This window comes from Kryptolebias marmoratus, linkage group LG14, assembly GCF_001649575.2.
Source record: "Kryptolebias marmoratus isolate JLee-2015 linkage group LG14, ASM164957v2, whole genome shotgun sequence".
Lineage (NCBI taxonomy): Eukaryota > Metazoa > Chordata > Actinopteri > Cyprinodontiformes > Rivulidae > Kryptolebias > Kryptolebias marmoratus.
The window spans coordinates 13,171,052-13,190,106 of NC_051443.1; the positions used below are offsets into that span (position 1 = coordinate 13,171,052).

The window sequence follows — 19,055 nt, forward strand, 5'->3', positions numbered from 1 at the left end:
CCACGCCTGCACGCAGCTCAGGATTTTCTAACTGCATGAACTGTGGACTGAGAATCTATGAGAAAACCCATTTGAAAGGCGGCACCAACAATGAAGAATGCAAGTAAAACTGCAAACAAAAAAATGATTAAAAAAAAAAGAAAAAAAAGTGATGCTCGTTTTGAGTAAATGCGGTGCAAGGAGACTAGAGGTGGTCTGCCTTTTCAAGATTTTTTTTATACAGGAGAACAAACAAAACAAACAAAATAATTGTGTCATATTCCTTCTGAGCGATTCTTAAAATACTGGTGAATGTTTTTCACAGCTTGTGCAAATATGTTGTGACACCCTGCTGTTGATTTACCCTCCCAAACCATCTGAGTCTGTGCCTGCAAACAAAGTTGCCACAATGCCATTTTAAAATGGTTCTTTTCCAATTTTATTTATTTCTTTTTAGCTTTCTCGTTGTTGCCTCAGACTTTTTGTGACAAAAAACTGTTAATCTTTAAAAAAAAATGTCACTGGATTTTTTTGGGGGTTTTCTCAAATAATCAAGAGTCAGCTACATTTTTTTGGGAAATAATACGGTTGTGGGACATAGGGGTGCAGAGGGTGCTGTGACACCTCCTTGATGGAGGATATGTATGTCCAAAATACATATAGCAACAGTTTTCCTAAATTTAGCTTGAATCTATGGTTTCATTCTATTTTTAGCTTTTAGCTACTGTTTTGCTAATTTTAGCTTCCAGACACCATTTTGCTAATTTGAACTTTTAGCAACTTTTTTGTTTAGTTTAGCTTCCAGCTATGGTTTAGGAGATTTTCGCTTCTAGTTATGGTTTACCTAATTCTATCTTTTAGTCACAGTTTTGTTCATTTTAGATTTGTTCTAGTTTTAACAACTCATGTAATTTATTTTTCAACAAATCTCAGTCATTCAGCACTCTCCGCGTTTGGGGGGCTTTTAACCTCCTTAAGTTTGTATTATGATTGTGACAAATGTTTTGTAACTTCTCAACAATAAATGGTGATGTTTTATTTTGTTATTTAAATCGCAGCGTCAGGAGTTTAAACGTAAATACAGACTGTACCACCTTTTCGTCGCGCGGGGGTAATGCACAAAGTTTTCGCAAACTGCTGGAAAGGCGAGATAAAAAGTAATTAACACGGTTTGTAGTGGTCCGAGTGAACTTACTTAGCTCGTGTTTACTAGTTGCAAAGAGCAGCACGACCGCTTCGTGAATCTTTTCCGACAAACTCGAGTGTATAAAACTGAGCTCGGTCCCCGGGTGGCCGAGGGGAGTGGAACAGTCCGGCAGGCAGCCCGACAGACCGGACCGAGCCAAAACACTCTCAGTTTACAGCGGACGTTTACCAAACAACCGCGGCCTGACACTCGGCTCGAATGATTAAATCAACTTCGCCGGTATACAATGTGACCAAGTGTGCAGACCACCTTGGCGAGGACCGCAGGAAACGGATGACAGCCAACTTCAGTGGCTGGGAGAGGCGCACCGCAACATGGCATCTCAGCCGAGGTAGGCAGCCCCCCTCCGCGGTTAGCCGCTAGCAGCTAGCCTCTCAGCCCCGACGGGCAAACCGGGAGTTAATCAGCTGGGAAGGGTCCGCCTGCTGCGCGGCGGCGCTCCCCGGACGCGTCTGGGAAGTTTTCGAGATTTAGCTGGAAACTTCGCGCGAGTGCGATAAGTAGGTGTTCGTGTGTAATGTCCTTCCTGTCAAAGTAACTTTAAAGAGACGTGCGGGGCTTCAGGCGCTGAGAGAAAGTGGTGGAATCAGCTGGAAACGCCAGGCTCCTGCTGGGGCTCTTCACCAGCTGGGGTTCAGAGCTGGAGCGGGTTTAAATGGAAATTTGGCCTTTTTGTGACAAGTTTTAAAAACAAACTTGTCGGTTACTAACATCACCCGTCGTGTTTGGACAAACTTTAACCGGATGACGCCAATTTGCACTTTATTACTCTCTGTCTGGAGGACTTTAAAAACACAATACAGTCAGAAATCAATGTCAATAATACAGATTTATAGTAATACTCAATATCTTTGCCCAAATCGCCTTATTTTGTTCTCAAATGCCTGCTGATTTTCCTGTTAAATTATACAGAGATGCAGGGCAGCACTTACAAAGAGTAATAATCCTTTAAAAATATATAATTTGTGGTCATCTTCCAGTAAAATAGTTTGTTTTTAAGGTATTGCTTTTTTCCAGTTATTGCTGGTACTGTTAATTTTATTTTAGGCACAAAAAATATCACAAAGCAATTAATGTTGCTTATATTTGCAGTATAATTTCTCATATTTATACCCATTTATGACCTCAAGAAACCCATCAAAATACAAAGCTTGTGGTTTTGTTATTCCCCGCCATGTAAGGGCGATAATGTTTTTGCCTGTGTGCGCTCATGTGTTCATTTCTTTGGCTCCAGTGTTCGCAAAATATCTCATGGACCAGCAGATGGATTTAATGTAGCTCAAGTAATCACAGCTTATACAGCCTGTTGACCTTTGGAGTCAACTCCATTCAAGATGGCCACCACAGCTAAGCAATTTTAGCCCTTTTTTTTCAGATATTGAGCTCAAATTTTGTTTGGTATATGAGACCAAACCACAACTCCTACTCTGAGCATTAGTCATCTTTTGTTTTAAACTTTAGCATTAACTATCGGCATCAAGCCTGTTTGTCTGTTGGCAAAATATCTCATGAACCCCTGGACGAGTTTAAATGGAAATCTACGCAAGTAATCATTGGATGTTCGGCTAAACTGGTCAACTTTTGGAGTTTAAGATGGCCACCACAGCTAATAGATATTGGCCAACACAAAAATGGCCCTAACTCAGTCCGATTTACAGATAATTATCTAAAGTTTAATGTGATCGTAGCTGGGAGTCGGCCTCAAAACATACTCCGAGCATTAACAGATCTTGCAATATTGCACACATTGCTTTTCAAAGTTTGACCAAAACGGGTATAACTCATTAATAAATAAGCACAATGTGAAAAACGATAAGTTGTCTGCTGGCAGGCTGAGGCGTTGGTTTTAACTCACGAAGAGAGACGAGACCGAGCTCTGGGAGGTCCATGGCGGTGTTGTGTCGACATTGTCACCTTTGCTACGTTTGCAATGCAGATATAATTGCAATCTGTATTGTTTTTTGCAACATGTAATTATAATATAGTGCACTTGCACGTTTTCCTAATACTGTGCAGCCCTGCAAACAACAACAAAAGACAAAAAAAAAAGATTTGATTACTTGTCAACAATGGTGTAGTAGTTGCTCTCAAATGACTGAAATGTAATAATTTGCTCGCAGGTTTCGGCATGTCTTTAAAAAGAGGAAGAATAGTTGGATCATTTAGCCAAGTTCTCTTTTCAACTAGAACTTGTTTTATAGGATCATAACATTACGACCACCCTAGTCTCATATGCCCCCCCCNACCCCTTTTGCCCCTAAAACGGCTCTGATCTGTTGGGACTTGTGCTCTGTTATACCTCTGAAGGTCTGCTGTGGAATCTGGCACCAAACCGTCAGCAGCAGATCCCTTATGTCCGTGAAGCTGCAAGGTGGGGTCTCTATAAATTACACTTGTTTATTCAGTCCGATGGATTGCAGTCCAGTCGAACAGAGATTTGGAGAAACTGGAGTCCAAGTAAACCCCTCAAGTTTTCCTTGGTACCATAAAAGTAGTGCCAAGGAAGAAAGACCTTAGCAATGACTTGGAAGCGATTGTGAAACTGTGACATGTTTTAGGACTATTTTCAAACTTGTTGCACTCTATCCATCTATTATGAGAAAGCAAGCTCACCCCAAGGTTAGACTGTGCATAACTCAGAGCGATGGTGAGAAACCCAAGAGCTACATCTCAGATTTTACACACCTCAGTTTGAAAAGAAAACAAGCCAAGATATAAGAACAACAGCTTAGGTTTGCAAGAAAAGAAAATCGCTTGTGGGATGTTACCCTTCGAAAGGTTGAGACCAAGAGGAAGATATTTGGCTCTATTGGAGAAAAACCAAACCCTGCACAACCCTGACAAATTTACAACAGAATGGCTGAAAAAGAAAAGAATCGGAGTGTTGCAACGGTCTGGTCAAAGTCCAAACATTAGCCTGAGTGAAAACGCTGTGGCTGGGCCTTAAGGGAGCTGTGCAGGAAACAAACAAAAAAGAAAATGAAGCAGAGTTGTAGCACAACCGTCAGAGAAAGTGACAAGGTCCTACAGAAAATTGATAAAGTTATTGCATTTAAAGGGAACTGTGTACTTATTATTTCCACACACTGCCTCTGCGTTTTTACTTTTGTTTTGTTAAGACGGTGTAAAACGTCACGTTCATCTAGAATTATCTAATTTTAGGACATAAGGCTGGATTAGATTTTTTTTTTTTGTATCCAGAAATGTAAATACGTTTACTAAAAAGGCAAAGAAAGAATAATTTCTATTAGTTTTTGAGTCGGCTTAAAAATGACAGCAGAATTGTCAACCTGCTCCATTGTCTTCCTCTTCAGTCTGAAGTTGCCTTTTATTTAACAAATTTTTTATGTTTTTTAGAAATTTAAATTAGCATCGTCGCAGCCACTCACAAGTAACCAAAGGCCTTGGTAATTGTGAGTAACAATTTAAAGTCACGATCGTAGAGTATGCATACAACAAGAACCTTAAACTACATATCTACACCAAGCTGTATTATGATTAAGATCTGGATACTGTTTTTGTTGGTTTGTGCTCTTGCCAAGGCCTCAAATTTAACAAGCAGCGTGACCTTAGCATCTATATAACTTTTATTTCTCGTTTCTTTTGAATAAATTGAGCTTCTTTTGCTTCAAGGAAACGCCTGTTTAAGGCATTTCGCCCCGTTTTATAAATTATGTTTTATCCTGTGTCTGGGCAGAGAAGGCTGATGATGTCCTAAGCGTTTTAACCTGCCTGCTACATTTAATGAGGAAGAGCTCATCTGTTTGGCTTGGTCCCAAATCTTTGCTCTTCCACTTGTTGCCGTGGAAACGTCCCACTGGGGCTGTTGTCAGTTACGATCATCAACACTATGCTTTGGGAGGGAAAGTGTGAAATCTGAAAATGTTTCCTTCGGTTCGCAAAACATCTGAAGTATACGCCAGTGCCTGTTTCCAAATAATCTGCTAATGTTCCTTATCAAGATTTATTCAAGTACTTTATCTTTTTAAATGTCTGATACACCATATGTCATCTTCAGGGACCTGACAGAGGAGACACGAATGTTGTAGTGAGTCCTCTTAGCAGGTGTGAGTCAATTTACACTTGTCTGCTGATTTGATCTCATCAGACGCCGCTGCTTTACCCCTGAGGACGACAAGCCTGGGATAAGAAACCATATATTTGCACAGACCAGATTTTCTGGTAGTTTTTTTGTTTTTATAAGATACTGCCTTAAAACAGACACAAAAATAACAAGTTGTTTCGGTGATTATGGTGGAAACTCATTCCTAGATTTTCATTAGCTACACCTGACATGATGTACATGTTAAAGCTGCAGTCATTTATTGTTTCCCATTTGTCTTTCTTTGTAATGTTCCAGTGTATACAATGAAGAAAGGAACCTTCTTCGCCGCCGAGCATGGGAACAGAGGATCCAGGAAACTAGCCAAACCAAAGAACTTAACCCTGAAAATGTGCCGCTTTTTGGGGAGCCATACAAGGTAAGCGCTGACAAAGGATGGCACTGGTGGTTAGTTCACCTCCCTGATCAGAACTGCATATGATTGTGTCCATTTTTATATGTAAACAAAGCTGAGACATGGAGTTGGGCTTTTAATTTTTGTTTCATGGAATAGCAATGTGCTCAACATAGCTTTACTCATAAAATTTGTACAGATTCGTAACCTGAGCAGTGTCTAAACACAGTGGATGAGGAGCACTGTCGCTACTTCATGTCATTATGAAGACATACACTAGTTCAGTTCAATTCATGTTATTTAAATGGCACCAAAACAACAAGTCATTTATGAACATAAATTTAACCCCCACAAATTTTGGCCAGGCTTGCAATTTTGACCAATTACCTCAGTCGCCTGTCTGGTTTCATTCCCCGGAGTCTGAGCCTGCAAGATAAAAATATGCGATGCCAGGACATCACATCTACCCTCAAGTTTTACTGCTAAAACCTGCGCAAGTGAGTTGAATGAAATATTACTTAAAAGTGGTGGGAAACTGGTTTGCATTTTGTGCAACACGAAAATTACAAGCACTTGTCTACCACAAAGCGTGTTCAGAGAATGAGTCAAAAGAGAGGTTTACTGACACGAAAAGTCACCATGACAGAGACTGTTGCATCCAGATAAGCTGTAAGGACTGAAAGAACCAAAGTTTGATTAAAATGCACATTAGTGTGTGAGCATGAGAGAAATAAAGCAAAAATGGTCCTTTGTGCACTGCTGCAGAGAAGAAAGCATACCCAGGTGAACTCAGACAAAAGGGAAATTACACAGAACATTCTTTTCCTGAGTTTTATTGTATGAGGTGAGTACTAAATTTAGTGTATATATATATATATATATATATATATATATATATATATATATATATATATATATTACTAGTTTTTTACTTTGCTGTTCACATAAGTTTTCAATTATATTAATTAATTAATTCGTTTTTAAGAAACCAATAAACAGATTCGTTCTTGGTACACTAAAACATTAATATTGTTAAATTCTGTACCTTTTTTAGAAACCCAACATGGAACATTTGGATCCACTTTTGTAAATTATTTTTTCTCACTGTGTTTAAGAAAACATAAAGCTATAAAACATTGTAGGTTGTTGACAAAGCTGCTTCAAAGTCAAACATTTTAGATTGCAACTATCACAAAAAAGTCTACAAAATCTCACAGAAACTGATTTAGAGAAAGTTGTTCATTGCCTCTAAAAAGCTGTTTTACCCGTGTTTATAATCTGTATATGATATATATTTTAAATGTGAATTTATCATGATTTTCTTTTTAATAATGATAACTAAAAATGTGTGCCATCTGAACTGCTATGGATTAATTGCACCATTCTTTTTTTCTGGCTAGAAACTTTGAGGAAAAATTGTTGCATTCTCTCTGAAGACTTTTTTTAAAATCTGATTGTAATTTATAGACTTGCCTGGGAAAAATATGAACTTAGATTAAAAACATATATTTTTTTATTATTGTCTGATTTTAGCCTTGGGTTGTAGTACCCTCTTTCTTTCTTTCTTTCAGCCACCTAATGGCCTTAACTTCTGTAACTAAAATAGCCCAACCTCCATGAACCCTGAGAGGCTAAAACCAGGGTCTTAAGGTCAATGAAACACTAGATGCTTCTCTTGAAGGTTATTTTTGTAAGGACACAATAATAATTTAAACAAGACTCTAATGCACTTTGAAAGTTCAGAATCCACCACTCCTCCTTTCTAGTTTGGTTGTTAGGGTAAAGACAGCTGCTAGGGGGCTGTCTAGGTAAATTTTCCTAACTAAATAAAACATAAATAGATTAAATAGTGGCAACGAAAAGAGATTGTGCCAACCACTAGTAAATGGGATCTATTGTATATGTAGACTTTTGTAAGTGTGATCACATTATGATGTTTACAGATTGGTTACAGTCTGTTAGGGAAGCATTTTTTGTCCAACAAAGGGAAATGGCAGTGAGGACTTGATGCTTGGGAGGTCTGTGTCTTTCCTAAGTGCACTCTCGGTGTTACTAGCATGGTACAGTTTGTTTTCGGAGGTCTTCAGTGTAATCGTCTTTAAATATGATTCTGTAAACTGAGAATTTGATCTAATAACATGCAAAAATGTTCTTTCTTTTTGCAGACAAACAAAGGGGATGAGCTTTCCAATCGAATCCAAAGGATGCTGGGCAGTTATGAAGATGTGAACAATCCCTGTCCTTTACCCATTCCTAATATATCCTCACAGTCAGATCAGAGTCAGATAAATGAATACAAGTCAACAAAAACTCCATTCCTCAATCAGGACTTTTACACATCTGCCAAGAATGGGTCGTCTGTTAACAGTTATTCCTCTCATCCTGTGAGGGTGTCCTCTGCTGCGTCTTCTCCAAGCCACCATGGACATTTTCCCACTCTCTCAAAGACTTCTTTGAACCCCAGTTCAGTCACTCAGTTCAGTCACTTAGTACAGCAACAAAAGGAGAGTGAACTCTTAGATCTCAGGGGATGCGTTGGCCTTCATCGGGAAATGTCTGCCCAGTCTCCAGATGCTAAGCTGTTAACCCTCCTACATTCCACTGACCGTAATATTGACATGGATACAAGGGACACTTTCGTTAGGCATCAGCTTCAAGGGTCTACAGATTACTCCTCAGAGTCTGCCAGCATTATGGATGCTTCCACACTGAGCATTAAGCATTCGCCTAAAGATGCGTCTCTGCCCCAAGCCAAGACTAACACACTACCCTCCCAGACATTTCCTTCACTGCTTTCATCCAAGCAGCCCGGGACAGTCATGACCCAGAAACCAACAGCGTATGTGCGACCCATGGACGGTCAGGACCAGGTGGTCAATGAGTCACCTGAGCTAAAGCCATCTCCAGAACATTACGTACCACTTCCGGATCTAATTAACAAATCTGACCCTGTCAAAACAGACATAAAGCCTCAGTATATGGAGGTAAGTTTGTTTTCTTAGATCTTCTAACTATTATTCTTTAAAATTACCAAAGGATTATAAGGTGAGAGAGAAGCACTGATCTAATACACTAGTGATAAGAATGAAATAGTCTGCCATTTTTTTCGTAAATGTCATGCTTTTTTATTTTTTAAGGTGGCGGGGATGTTAAATGTCATTTATCCAAAGTGTTTTGTTTAAAAAACACTGTTGTTGGGGTTTTTTTGTCCCAAGATTGGGCCAGACTAGTATCAGTCCCTCAGTCTTTGTTTCATTAGGTGTTTTCAGACCAGATGGTACTAAGGACTCTCTGAGGGTTACAAGGATTTAGTCCCCCTATGGAGCTATAAGGCCCCTTCACACTGGCTGACGACCCAGCTATGATGTAAAAGGAAAAAAATAAATAAAAATCTGTCAGAGTGTGGGTGGTCTTTGCAGGATCTTGGCGAGGTCTTCAGGTGTGTATTAGGAATGCAGGTGACTTCCCATTATGAGTGATAGTGTGATAGGTCATGCACTAAACCTCTGTAATGGCGGTTTATCATTGGGGTGGCAGCATATTAGGGTCTGGGGGGTAGCATGGTGGCACCAGTGGCAGTGTATCCACAATGGGAGGCCCGCACCCACCAGCGTAGCTTGATCGTTGAGAATTCGGTAGGTTGCGATTATGTTAGTGACAAGGTCATGGAAGCAACCAAACGCAGACATGTTACCATTGGCAGTCGTGTCGTGCCTAACGTGGCGTAATCTTCTAGTTGCAACCTGGCACAGACAGAGAGAGCCCTGCCAGTATGAAGGGGGCCTAAGAACCTACATGTTTGTTTTTGCACCACCAAGGGAATGCTGTCACGTCCACTAAGAGTCTGCTCGACTCTTCAGGCTTTTGCAAAGGGCACAATGCTCATCTTCTTAACCCTTGCACTCTAACATAACTTTTTAACATTTAGTCTTTCTGTATGTCTTGGAGTTCCCAGTGTGGTCTTTTTGTCAAGCAGTCTGCGGACTGTTTTTGTGTGTGCGTGACTTCGGTTGCTTCTGATAAATTAATTCCTAGGATCAGCCGAACCATAAATAAGCTTTGTCACCAACTTGCGTAACTGCTCCGGGGACCCGCTCAGTCTGACCTTATCTTAAATACAGAAGAGAAACCTGAAAACAAACAAGAATGTAGCTGTGGACTCATTCACACACACTTTTTATCTAATATTGAGATTTGCTTTTTTTTTTTTTTTTTGCCTCAAACTACAAATTCTGCCACTTTTGTAGCTTTTAGAGACTCGAGGTAGTGGTGATATAACTTTCCCTTTTTGTGCTTAATAGAATTCAGAATAAATTCTCTCATTGTATAATCATGAAGTAACAGATCTCTTTATTGATCTTTAAAGTTGGTTTCAGTTTTATAATTGTGCTTTGAGAGGCAAATAGTTATTATTCTGTTTCTTTAGACAACACCAGAAGAACCTGAATGTGTGGAAGACATCTTAAGGGTACGTTCAGCTGCCTATTCTCTCACTTACAGTTCAAGTGTACCGGAGCTGTTTTACTCTGAAGATCATCCATTTCAGCAACAAACTGCTGCATTACAGAAACAAAACTGCAATCATTGCTGATATAAATGAGAGGCAGCATTACAGCAGTAATTTGTTATTTAAGTGTTTCCTTAACAAAACTATTTTAAGTGAGGCTGTTAATAGTGACTTGTAAGTTCTGTAAATTGTATTTTGCTAAGTTGACTATTATTAAAGTTGCTGGGTGTCTTCCTGTGTAAAAACTGGACCGTCTGTGATCTCACACACACATTCAACATATCTGGAGTTTCTATTTTCTGAATATAATAAAACCCGAGTGCATGTAAGTGCGTTGTATTGGGTTTATTGGAATTTTGTAATTGTTAACGTATTTTCCAGAACATGTACGATGTTTGTCTTCACAGGAAATGACTCAATCATGGCCCCCTCTGCTGACGGCTGTCCACACACCTCGCTCTGCTCAGCCCTCCAAATCTCCAGTCCCAGCCAAGGTGAGAGATCAGAGGTTGATATTATTGCACTCTGTCATTCACAGCTGCAGGTTTTCTTGTAGTCTTAATATGTTCTCCAGTTTTATTTCCTAGCTGTAAAAAAGTTTAAATCCTTAATGTATAGCCTAATGAGTGAAAAATCATATTTCTATAACCAAAATTGATTTGTTTGGTGTTTTTGAGGAGGTCTAACACACATTATCAGGTAGTTATCACTGAACACCCATGCTCCCCTTTTTTTATCTTCTGCTGGTGAAATCTTGGAGCTAGTTTAAGCCTCAGGTCGACTAAGAGGCTGTTCTCACTGAAACCACAAAGGTTTTAGTTTTCTCCTGATGTAAATAAGCAGATTATCTGAAAAATGCCATGAGGTTTATAACACAAGACGTTTTTTTCACTTTTTTTAAAAAAACCTAAACAACCTGAATGCCTCTTTAATGTACATATTTTTACCCCACCTGAGAAAAGGGTTGTATTTTAGTCTTATTAATCAGTTTAAACCTAACATGCCATCTGGGTAAACCCTCCTAACTCATATTCCATAGGATCTTAATGACTTTAAAAACTGATAAAACATAAACTGTTGTTAAAGCATATACAAAAGTACTGAGATTAATTTAATGTTTGTCTTTATTTCTGTGTTGACAGGAAGCAGAACAAATCATTTCATGTCCAGAACAAAGTGAGTAATTAGAAGCTTTTTTTAGTTTATCAGGATCTTGAGCCCTTTTTTTTTTTTTTTTTACAAAGCTATACACTTGCTTTTATTGGACAAATATTCATTCTTGCACTTTTTTGTTCTTTTGTAGAAAATCCCATTATCTCTGCTGCAGATCTGTCTCATTTCAGCAAACAGAGCTCCTCAGTGTGAGTGGTTGGGTTTTATAACGTAACATTGATCATTCAGTGGCTTTTTAATGTTTTTTATCTTGATGAATTAGGTTTTTATTGAGTGTGGCATGCTGAAGGGACTCTTGAACCAGGCAGAAGCAGTTGCTTATTTGTCAAAGTGAATTAAGTTTGACTTAAGGGGGTGTTCCCATCAAAGGCATTTAACACAACCTCCAAATGCACTGTTGTCTGTGTTATAGTCCATTAAAAGCTGCACATTCCAGTGGTGCAGAGGTGTCAAGCTCCAGTGAGTCAGAGAGCAGCTGTGAGTCGGAGTCAGACAGTGAAAGCTCCACCGAGGAGCCACCTCCACCACCAGAGGGCAGCTTAGTTAAAACCCAGGTAACCTATAACTTTAGTACATGCACAGAATACAGAACTTGTATGATCTTCTTCATTTTCTAAATCACAGTGTTTATGTTTTAACAGCCTGATGCTCCGGCGGTGAATCATGGTGACTGGCAGCTGGTGCACTTCATCAGGTCCAGTCAACAAAAGTCCAACACTGATGGGTTTGTCTCTGAGAGCCCCGCTCACAAGCAGCTGCCGCCCGCTCAAAGCTCCAAGCAGACCAGCGGAGACGCCAGTAAGGAGTCCACGCTTTCCAAACTTCAGCTTTCCTCTCAGCAAAAAGAAGTCGGAGACGACCCGTCCGTTCCCCAGCGGTGCAGTGAAATCCACCAGAACAACTACCTCTGCCAGCAGAGTAGCACAAAGTCCCTTTCTTCTGACGTGAGCAGCTGTAACAACCCCCCGAAACTCTTAAAGCAAACGACAGAATGCCCGGATCGCACCGAAGCAGCACTCAGTCTTAAGTGTGAGGACATTGTAACTGCACAAACAAAAGAGCCGTGTTTTACAGACAGACCCAAGGTGAAGACGAAAACAGGGCAACGGAAGAAGGGCAGCAGTGACACTAAAAGAGACGCTAAAAGGACTAAACACACCAGAGTTTTTAAGAAGCAGAAGGCTGGGTCAGAAGTCACGCCCGTGCTGTACGGCCACTGTCCATCATGCGGTGTGAGTTATCCCAACACCTGTTCCTGCCCCGCCCAGAGTCCTGCTCAGCCTGCTGAGCCGTCTCCTGCCCCACCCGTCAAAATCAGCTGTAACAAAACCAAGAAAGAGCAACAGAGCAGCAACAAGGTACCTCACAAATCGACCCACAAGCTCTCTGAGAAGTCTGGGCATGCAGCCAGGGCTTCCCGAGACAAAGTCCAGCCCCCTAGATCCCTGCTGGTAAAGATAGACCTATGTCTGCTCACAAGGGTACCCCAGACGTCCACCGTCCACAAAGGGACTCCCAGCAGGGCAAAGAGACCAGCGTTGGTCGTAGAGCAAGATGAAGGGGGCAGCGATGCACGGAAACGCGCCAAGACCAGCAAAAAGACTCAAAATGTGAGTAACGTGAAGGGTGGGGCTGCACATAAAGGAAACTTTATTTTAATGTGTTCATTTTCTGTTTAGATTGAAGAGGAAAATAAAACCCTTCCCAAGAAGAAACAGAAGCTGGAAAAGAAGAGTGTCTCATCATCTCACGCTTCTGTGAAAGTAGAGTACGTCTGGCTTCAGATAGTCACATTTTTGCTCCTCGTTTCTTGTTGGGGGTGTACAATCATTTCTGATCTCATTACTTCACAGAAGTTCCACCAATCCACCAAGGGCCCGGGTGCAAAAGAAGGCCAAGAAACATTTCCAGGACCCAGCAACATCCAAAGATGCTTCTACAAACTCAAAGGCACAGAGTCACTGTTCTGGGAAGACACCAGAGGCCAATAAGGAGGCTGGAGGAAAGGCCAAAGATGCCTGCAAAAACAAGAGGAGCAGTGGAAAACGCATACAGGGCACACACAACGAAAAGGTAACCATTAAGACATTATAATCTCACTTTTCAATGTAATAACTGCATATTTAACCTGATATACCCTCCGAAATTCCAGCAAAAACCCCCAAAGAGCAGCTCTGCTGTGAAATCAACCCAACCACCCATCAGGCCCCTGCTAACATTTGATGAGCGGTAAGTTTATATGATGCTTTTGTCTCTTCTAACCATCCAATGAGGCCAGTTTTGATTTGAAGTAGACAAATTATTTTGTCGCCATTAATGTTTTTGGTTTTCTCCTCTGTGAACCACAGACAGTATCCAGTGAAGTATTACATAAAAGAGGCCAAAAAACTAAAGCACAAGGCAGATGCAGAAGTACGTTTTTCTTTGTCATTTGGTCAAACCTACTCCAGTCGACACAGGGACACAACTGTTTTTGTTTTGTTTACCCGTACCTATAGATGGATAAGCTCAGTAAAGCCTTCAACTACCTGGACGCGGCCATGTTCTTTGTTGAGTGTGGGATCGCCATAGAAAAAGATCCACAGATTTCCACGTCTTCCTACACAATGTTTGCCGAGACGGTGGAACTCCTGAAGTAAGAAACACCACTGCTGTCATTAACCATCAACAGCATCAACACTTCTGTTGTAACTTTGTCATTCTGTAGATCAGAGACACTATCTGTGGCTATCTCCTTTTTAGCTGTTTAGACTTGATTAATGGCCATGTTTGTTTGGGCCTTTTCTTCTTGCATTCCTCATTCTCACAGATTTGTGCTGAAACTAAAAAACCCAGCAGAGACCTCTGCTCCACCCTCAGAAAAGGACTTTTTAGCATTATGGTAAGACGATGCTCTGTGTGCTGTATGTTAGCCTAACCTGTTGTGAAATGGTAGTGTTTGACTTCATGCGTTTTATTTTGTTAACTCAGAGGTGGGTTGATTGGATGAATTGATTGGTAATAAAGTGAAAAGCTGCAGCCGTATGTCATGGGGTTAAATGAAGAGTTTTAGTTAGTTGGTTTGTTTCTTTGTTGCAGACCGATCATTTAATCCATATAAGTAAAATCAACACATAAAAGCTGCATCAGTTGGTGTTATGTAACTTGTTTTCAGCTAAAAAATATTTCATCACTGCAGTATTTTTTTAAGGATTTAGATTTAAATCATCTGCTGAACCTCATCTTGTTGTTTAAAATTTTTATTAGTGAAACTAACTGAAGCACATGAATGATGATGTTTAATTTTAGTTTAGGTCAGACAAATATGATTAACTTATTGTTTTCTCCTCGTTAGTTTAAAGTGCCAGTCTCTCCTGCAAATGGCCATGTTTCGCCACAAACAAAAAACTGCACTGAACTTTTCAAAAACCCTCGCCGACCACTTTAACGTAAGTGCCGTCTCTCTCGTTGGGGTGACATTTGTTGTCAGAAAGCGTCACATTCACGCTTCATCTTTCAGAACGCGGCTCCGGCATCCCACCGTCTGCCCAGCAACACGCCCTCTCCGGCCAGCACCTCGGCCAGCTCCGCTCCGGGATCCAACCAAAGCACCAGCAGCTCAGGTGTGCCCATTCCTCAAGAGATCCACCAAATGGCTTTCTCCTACGTCAGCATCACCACGTTATTCTTAAGTGCTCATGACATCTGGGAGCAGGCGGGGGAGGTGGCACACAGAGGCAGCGGTGAGAATGACAAGGGATTTTTTTTCTTTTTTTGGTAAACATTTAAGCACAATAAGAAGAAATGAGTGAGGCAAACAAGGAAACAAAATACCAATAAGTGCTAGACTCTACTGAAAGAGAGTTCTTAATGATTGCTAACTGCTAATTGATTAAATGGTTGCTTAAAAACCTTTTTACAGTTTACATTTATTTACATTTTTGTAATCCATAATCATTTTGATTTATTTTCCATATGTTGAATGTGGGGAAACAATCTCAGATCCTGGCAATTATTGATATGCCATGCCTCAAATTTACACACAGTCTGGTGATTTAATTATGCTATTAGTTTTAGTTTGGTGTGTGAATCTGCCATAACACATCAAACAAGCAGGCTGACTGTTGTTGACAGTATTGGTGTAAATTTCGTTACAAGGAAGAAAAAAAATCAGCACTGCACAATTAAATGGATGTTAATGAATGTTTAGGTGTTGTAATCTCTTTCATGGCATAACTGCGTTGAGTCAGAACGGTAAGATGTCATAATTATGTAATTTCAGGCCTATGAAATGTTTGAATATCTACTGTATTTTCCGGTCTATAAGGCACATTTAAAAGACTTCAATTTTCTCCAAAAATGACACTGCGCCTTACAATCCGGAGAGCCTTCTGAATCTAAGAAGTCGTAATGCTTTAGTATGACTTTGGTAAACTACAAAGCCGCACTGCTTGCAGCATTAGGCCCCCACATACTCGGGCGTACTGTGCGTACTCCGTGAGCCACGAGGGCTCCGCCTGTACTGTTCGCGAGAGAATTTTAGACAATCTGTACGGTTAAGTATGAAGTCTCAACCGTACAGATTGCCTAAAATTCTCCCATGACAAATTTTAGTCATGGCGTCACCGGACGAGGAGGAGCCTCTTAACTTCAAAAAACAAAAGAAAAGAAGGTGCCTTTAGCCCTGTTTCTTCACCACCTGCGCAGCCACCGCACACCTGCCAGTGCTGCACAGAGAGCGGCAGTCACGCTGCGCGCTGGCGCCGATTCTCACCTGAGAGCGGTTTGCGTCGCACACCAAACAGTCCGATGTGAACACAGTTTCTCGCCGGGCAGTTTATTGTGTGACACAGAGTACGCGTATGCGGTCATAAAAATTGATCTTTGGCGGACGTGTCCGGCGGACGGCCGCCTCAGGTCCAGCGGACCTCCGCGGAATGAAGTACGCCCAAGTATGTGGGGGCCTTTATGTCGGTGCAGTATTCTCTGAAAAGGCAGGAGGCTGTTTTGTTTCGCTTAATGCGCCTTACAGTCCGATGCGCCTTATATATGACAAAAGTTCGAAAATGGACCATTCATTGACAGTGCGCCCTATAATCCAGTGCGGCCTATAGTGTGGAAAATACGGTAACTTTTAGCGAGCCGGGACATCTTACAGGATGTTTCGTTGCATCAGTTTATCCAATATTTTCACAGTCAGGCTCCAAAGTTAAACAAAACACCTGCCATACGAACAGGTAACCAACTTATTGATTCAGTGTGGATTAGAAGTTTCAGGATTTGTTTTTGTATTGCTGTGTTTCAGGTTTGTTAGCAGAACTGGACGCCGCCGTCTGCCCGCTCAGCCTGACTTCCACTATGAGCTCAATGGTCCGCTACGTAAGACAGGGTGTCCACTGGCTGAGGCTGGACAGCCAAAAGGTATGAAACCAGAGGCTTCAGTCCGTTTCCTCTGAGTGACCTGGAGGTTCGGGCCAGATGTTGACATCTGTCTCACCTTCGTTTTGGCAATAAAGTCAACGGCATGTAATTGTTTACCCACTTCGGAGATGATACAAAACAATACGTTTCGGTTTTTCCTCACTTTCTAGAACGTGAAAAATAATGGCGCCTGTTCTCGACTGTACTCTCCTCCCTTTTCTGTTTTTACTTGATACTGTGACATAATTTTCAATTCATTGCCTTTTTCAGGAGTGGCTTAAATATAGAAGGAAGCAAATCAAAAACTCCCAGAAGTGCCACTTTGGGCCTCTGTGATTCTGTGCTGTAGTGCTAGTCATGAGATGGATCTTATTTGTTCTTATCATAACTTTTGTTAGTATTATGGCTTCTGATTAGACTGTAATCAGGAAAATGTGGCACTTAAATGATATTTAAACTCCTCACTACACAGTTCTTGTCAACTGTGTTTATTTCGCTTAAAAGTTTCCGTTTCCTTATTTCATTCTGAAACACTGATTTCAGAGTAAAACCAGGAAATGAACTCTGATCCTGTGGTTTGTTTTTTTTAAATTACTGACATTATCTCTCATAGGGTTGTCTTTATTTTTTTATTTTCTGTTGCCTAAAATCCAATTTTCACCGTCTTGATGCAATTACACAGAAATATTTGTTGCCAAAGTGCCACGCATTTATATTAAACCAAACTTTAATTTATTAAGTTTAGCTCATCCTGTGTTGAAATCTGTATTTTCCTGTTTTGTTTTATTTTTCTTTATGTGCAATAATAATGAAAAATGAATAACTACGTGCCTTAGTGCTGGCCTAAATGAGAGACATTTCTACGTTCTGCAGAACTCCACGTCTATCAGGTGCAACAAAAACCAACCATTTCTTTTTATGTCTTAATCTCTGCTGCGTTCAGAGGTCAGTTGGCATCATGGTTCTGCTGTTCTGCGGTGACACGTTTTGTGTGAGGTTGTTTGGGGATTATGGTGATGTTCTCTAGCTGTTTAGTTTCTTGAACCAAAGCCGACTTAGTTTTACTCTTATTGTAATCTTCAAGAGGGGGGGGAAATGTACATAATGAAGCAGTACTGATGCTCACATGAAGAGTTTGTGGTCGCTGTAGTGGGTCGTCTTGTCAAAGAGCCTTTTTGAGTTGTTTTATCACACAGAAACTGGAGAGTTCAATTAAAACTTAAGTTGTTTTAGTTGCTCTTAAGGGTCATTATGGTACTAAAAGCTTCTTGTGTCTCCTCTAACAGCTGCCATGTGAGTGATCTGTATGGGGGGGGGTTACGTCTTCAGTTTAATTTCTTTCATGACGAGCAGTTTTTACATGATTTGAACAAGATCCCCGGTGCTGCTGTATGAACTCCTCTCCTTTTGTCAAATGTTGCTACTGTGCTAATAACAATATTGTATTTAAGTTTGTTTTATACCCGAAGATGTCCTAATGTCGTCTCCCTGCTCTCACCTTCATCTCGCACGTTTAAAAAGACAAGGGGGGGTGATCATTACAGCAGCAAGTACCTGTTCAGAGCAATCAGAACTACAGGAGTAGATGAATCATTTGTCCCTGGGTTTTTCGTAGCGATGCACGTAATGGTGGACGTTAGCCATAGTTGTTGGTTTTGATGGGTTGAGAGCTGAAAAACTGGTAACTCGATCTGTAGGAGTGGAATAAATGGCCAAAATGTCGTTTTTCCAGAAGATTTTTGTAGGTTTTTTTTCAGTAGGTTGTTGGGAAGACCGGCTGGACTGTGTTGGTTATATTTGACTCGAAGCAATAAGACCTTTTGTTGGCTCCGATGTTGCTGAGCTGTCGATGTATCAGAAGTTCTTATTTGTACTTAAGATTTGGACCGACAGGAATAACGTCAAAAGTGCCATCAGACTTCAAGGATCAAAGTGTTCCTATTCATTTCTCTCTCATCAACGATGAAGTGGTTATTTTTAAGTAAGGAGTGAGTACACTGGTGCCATTAAATTAAGAAGTTTTATGTATTTTCAGCAGGCTGCTGTAACGATCATCAGTTTGATATTACGGGATGTCTGCGCTGCACGTGAACGCACCACGTGGCATTTGTTGAGTGCAACTTAATCTGTTTTTCTATACGTCTGGATTATTTCATAATCTGTAGTTTTCTCTTTATTTTGTTTAATTTATGAATTTCCTTGCAATAAACTGTCCAACTAGTTACTGACTGGAAAAATATTCAGAAAGATGCTTATTTTTTCCCTTTTTGCGAACAATGTAAATGTGCTGCAGTGTACAAAAAGGAATAAACACTGGAAACTTTATTCACTG

General features: G+C 40.6%; 1 protein-coding gene across 1 annotated transcript; it reads left to right on the top strand.

The window, feature by feature from the left end:
- Positions 1-1,240: 1,240 nt before the first annotated feature.
- Positions 1,241-19,048, top strand: aff1 (AF4/FMR2 family, member 1). The gene is made up of 18 exons (XM_017407923.3): positions 1,241-1,517; positions 5,547-5,667; positions 7,809-8,627; positions 10,070-10,111; positions 10,558-10,644; positions 11,293-11,326; positions 11,454-11,511; positions 11,736-11,877; positions 11,965-12,933; positions 13,003-13,091; positions 13,177-13,396; positions 13,476-13,552; positions 13,672-13,735; positions 13,822-13,958; positions 14,133-14,204; positions 14,658-14,751; positions 14,823-15,045; positions 16,608-19,048. Exons 1-18 carry the CDS (start codon positions 1,501-1,503, stop codon positions 16,727-16,729), a joined length of 3,387 nt encoding a protein of 1,128 aa, XP_017263412.1. The 5' UTR covers positions 1,241-1,500; the 3' UTR covers positions 16,730-19,048.
- The last annotated feature ends 7 nt before the right edge of the window (positions 19,049-19,055 follow it).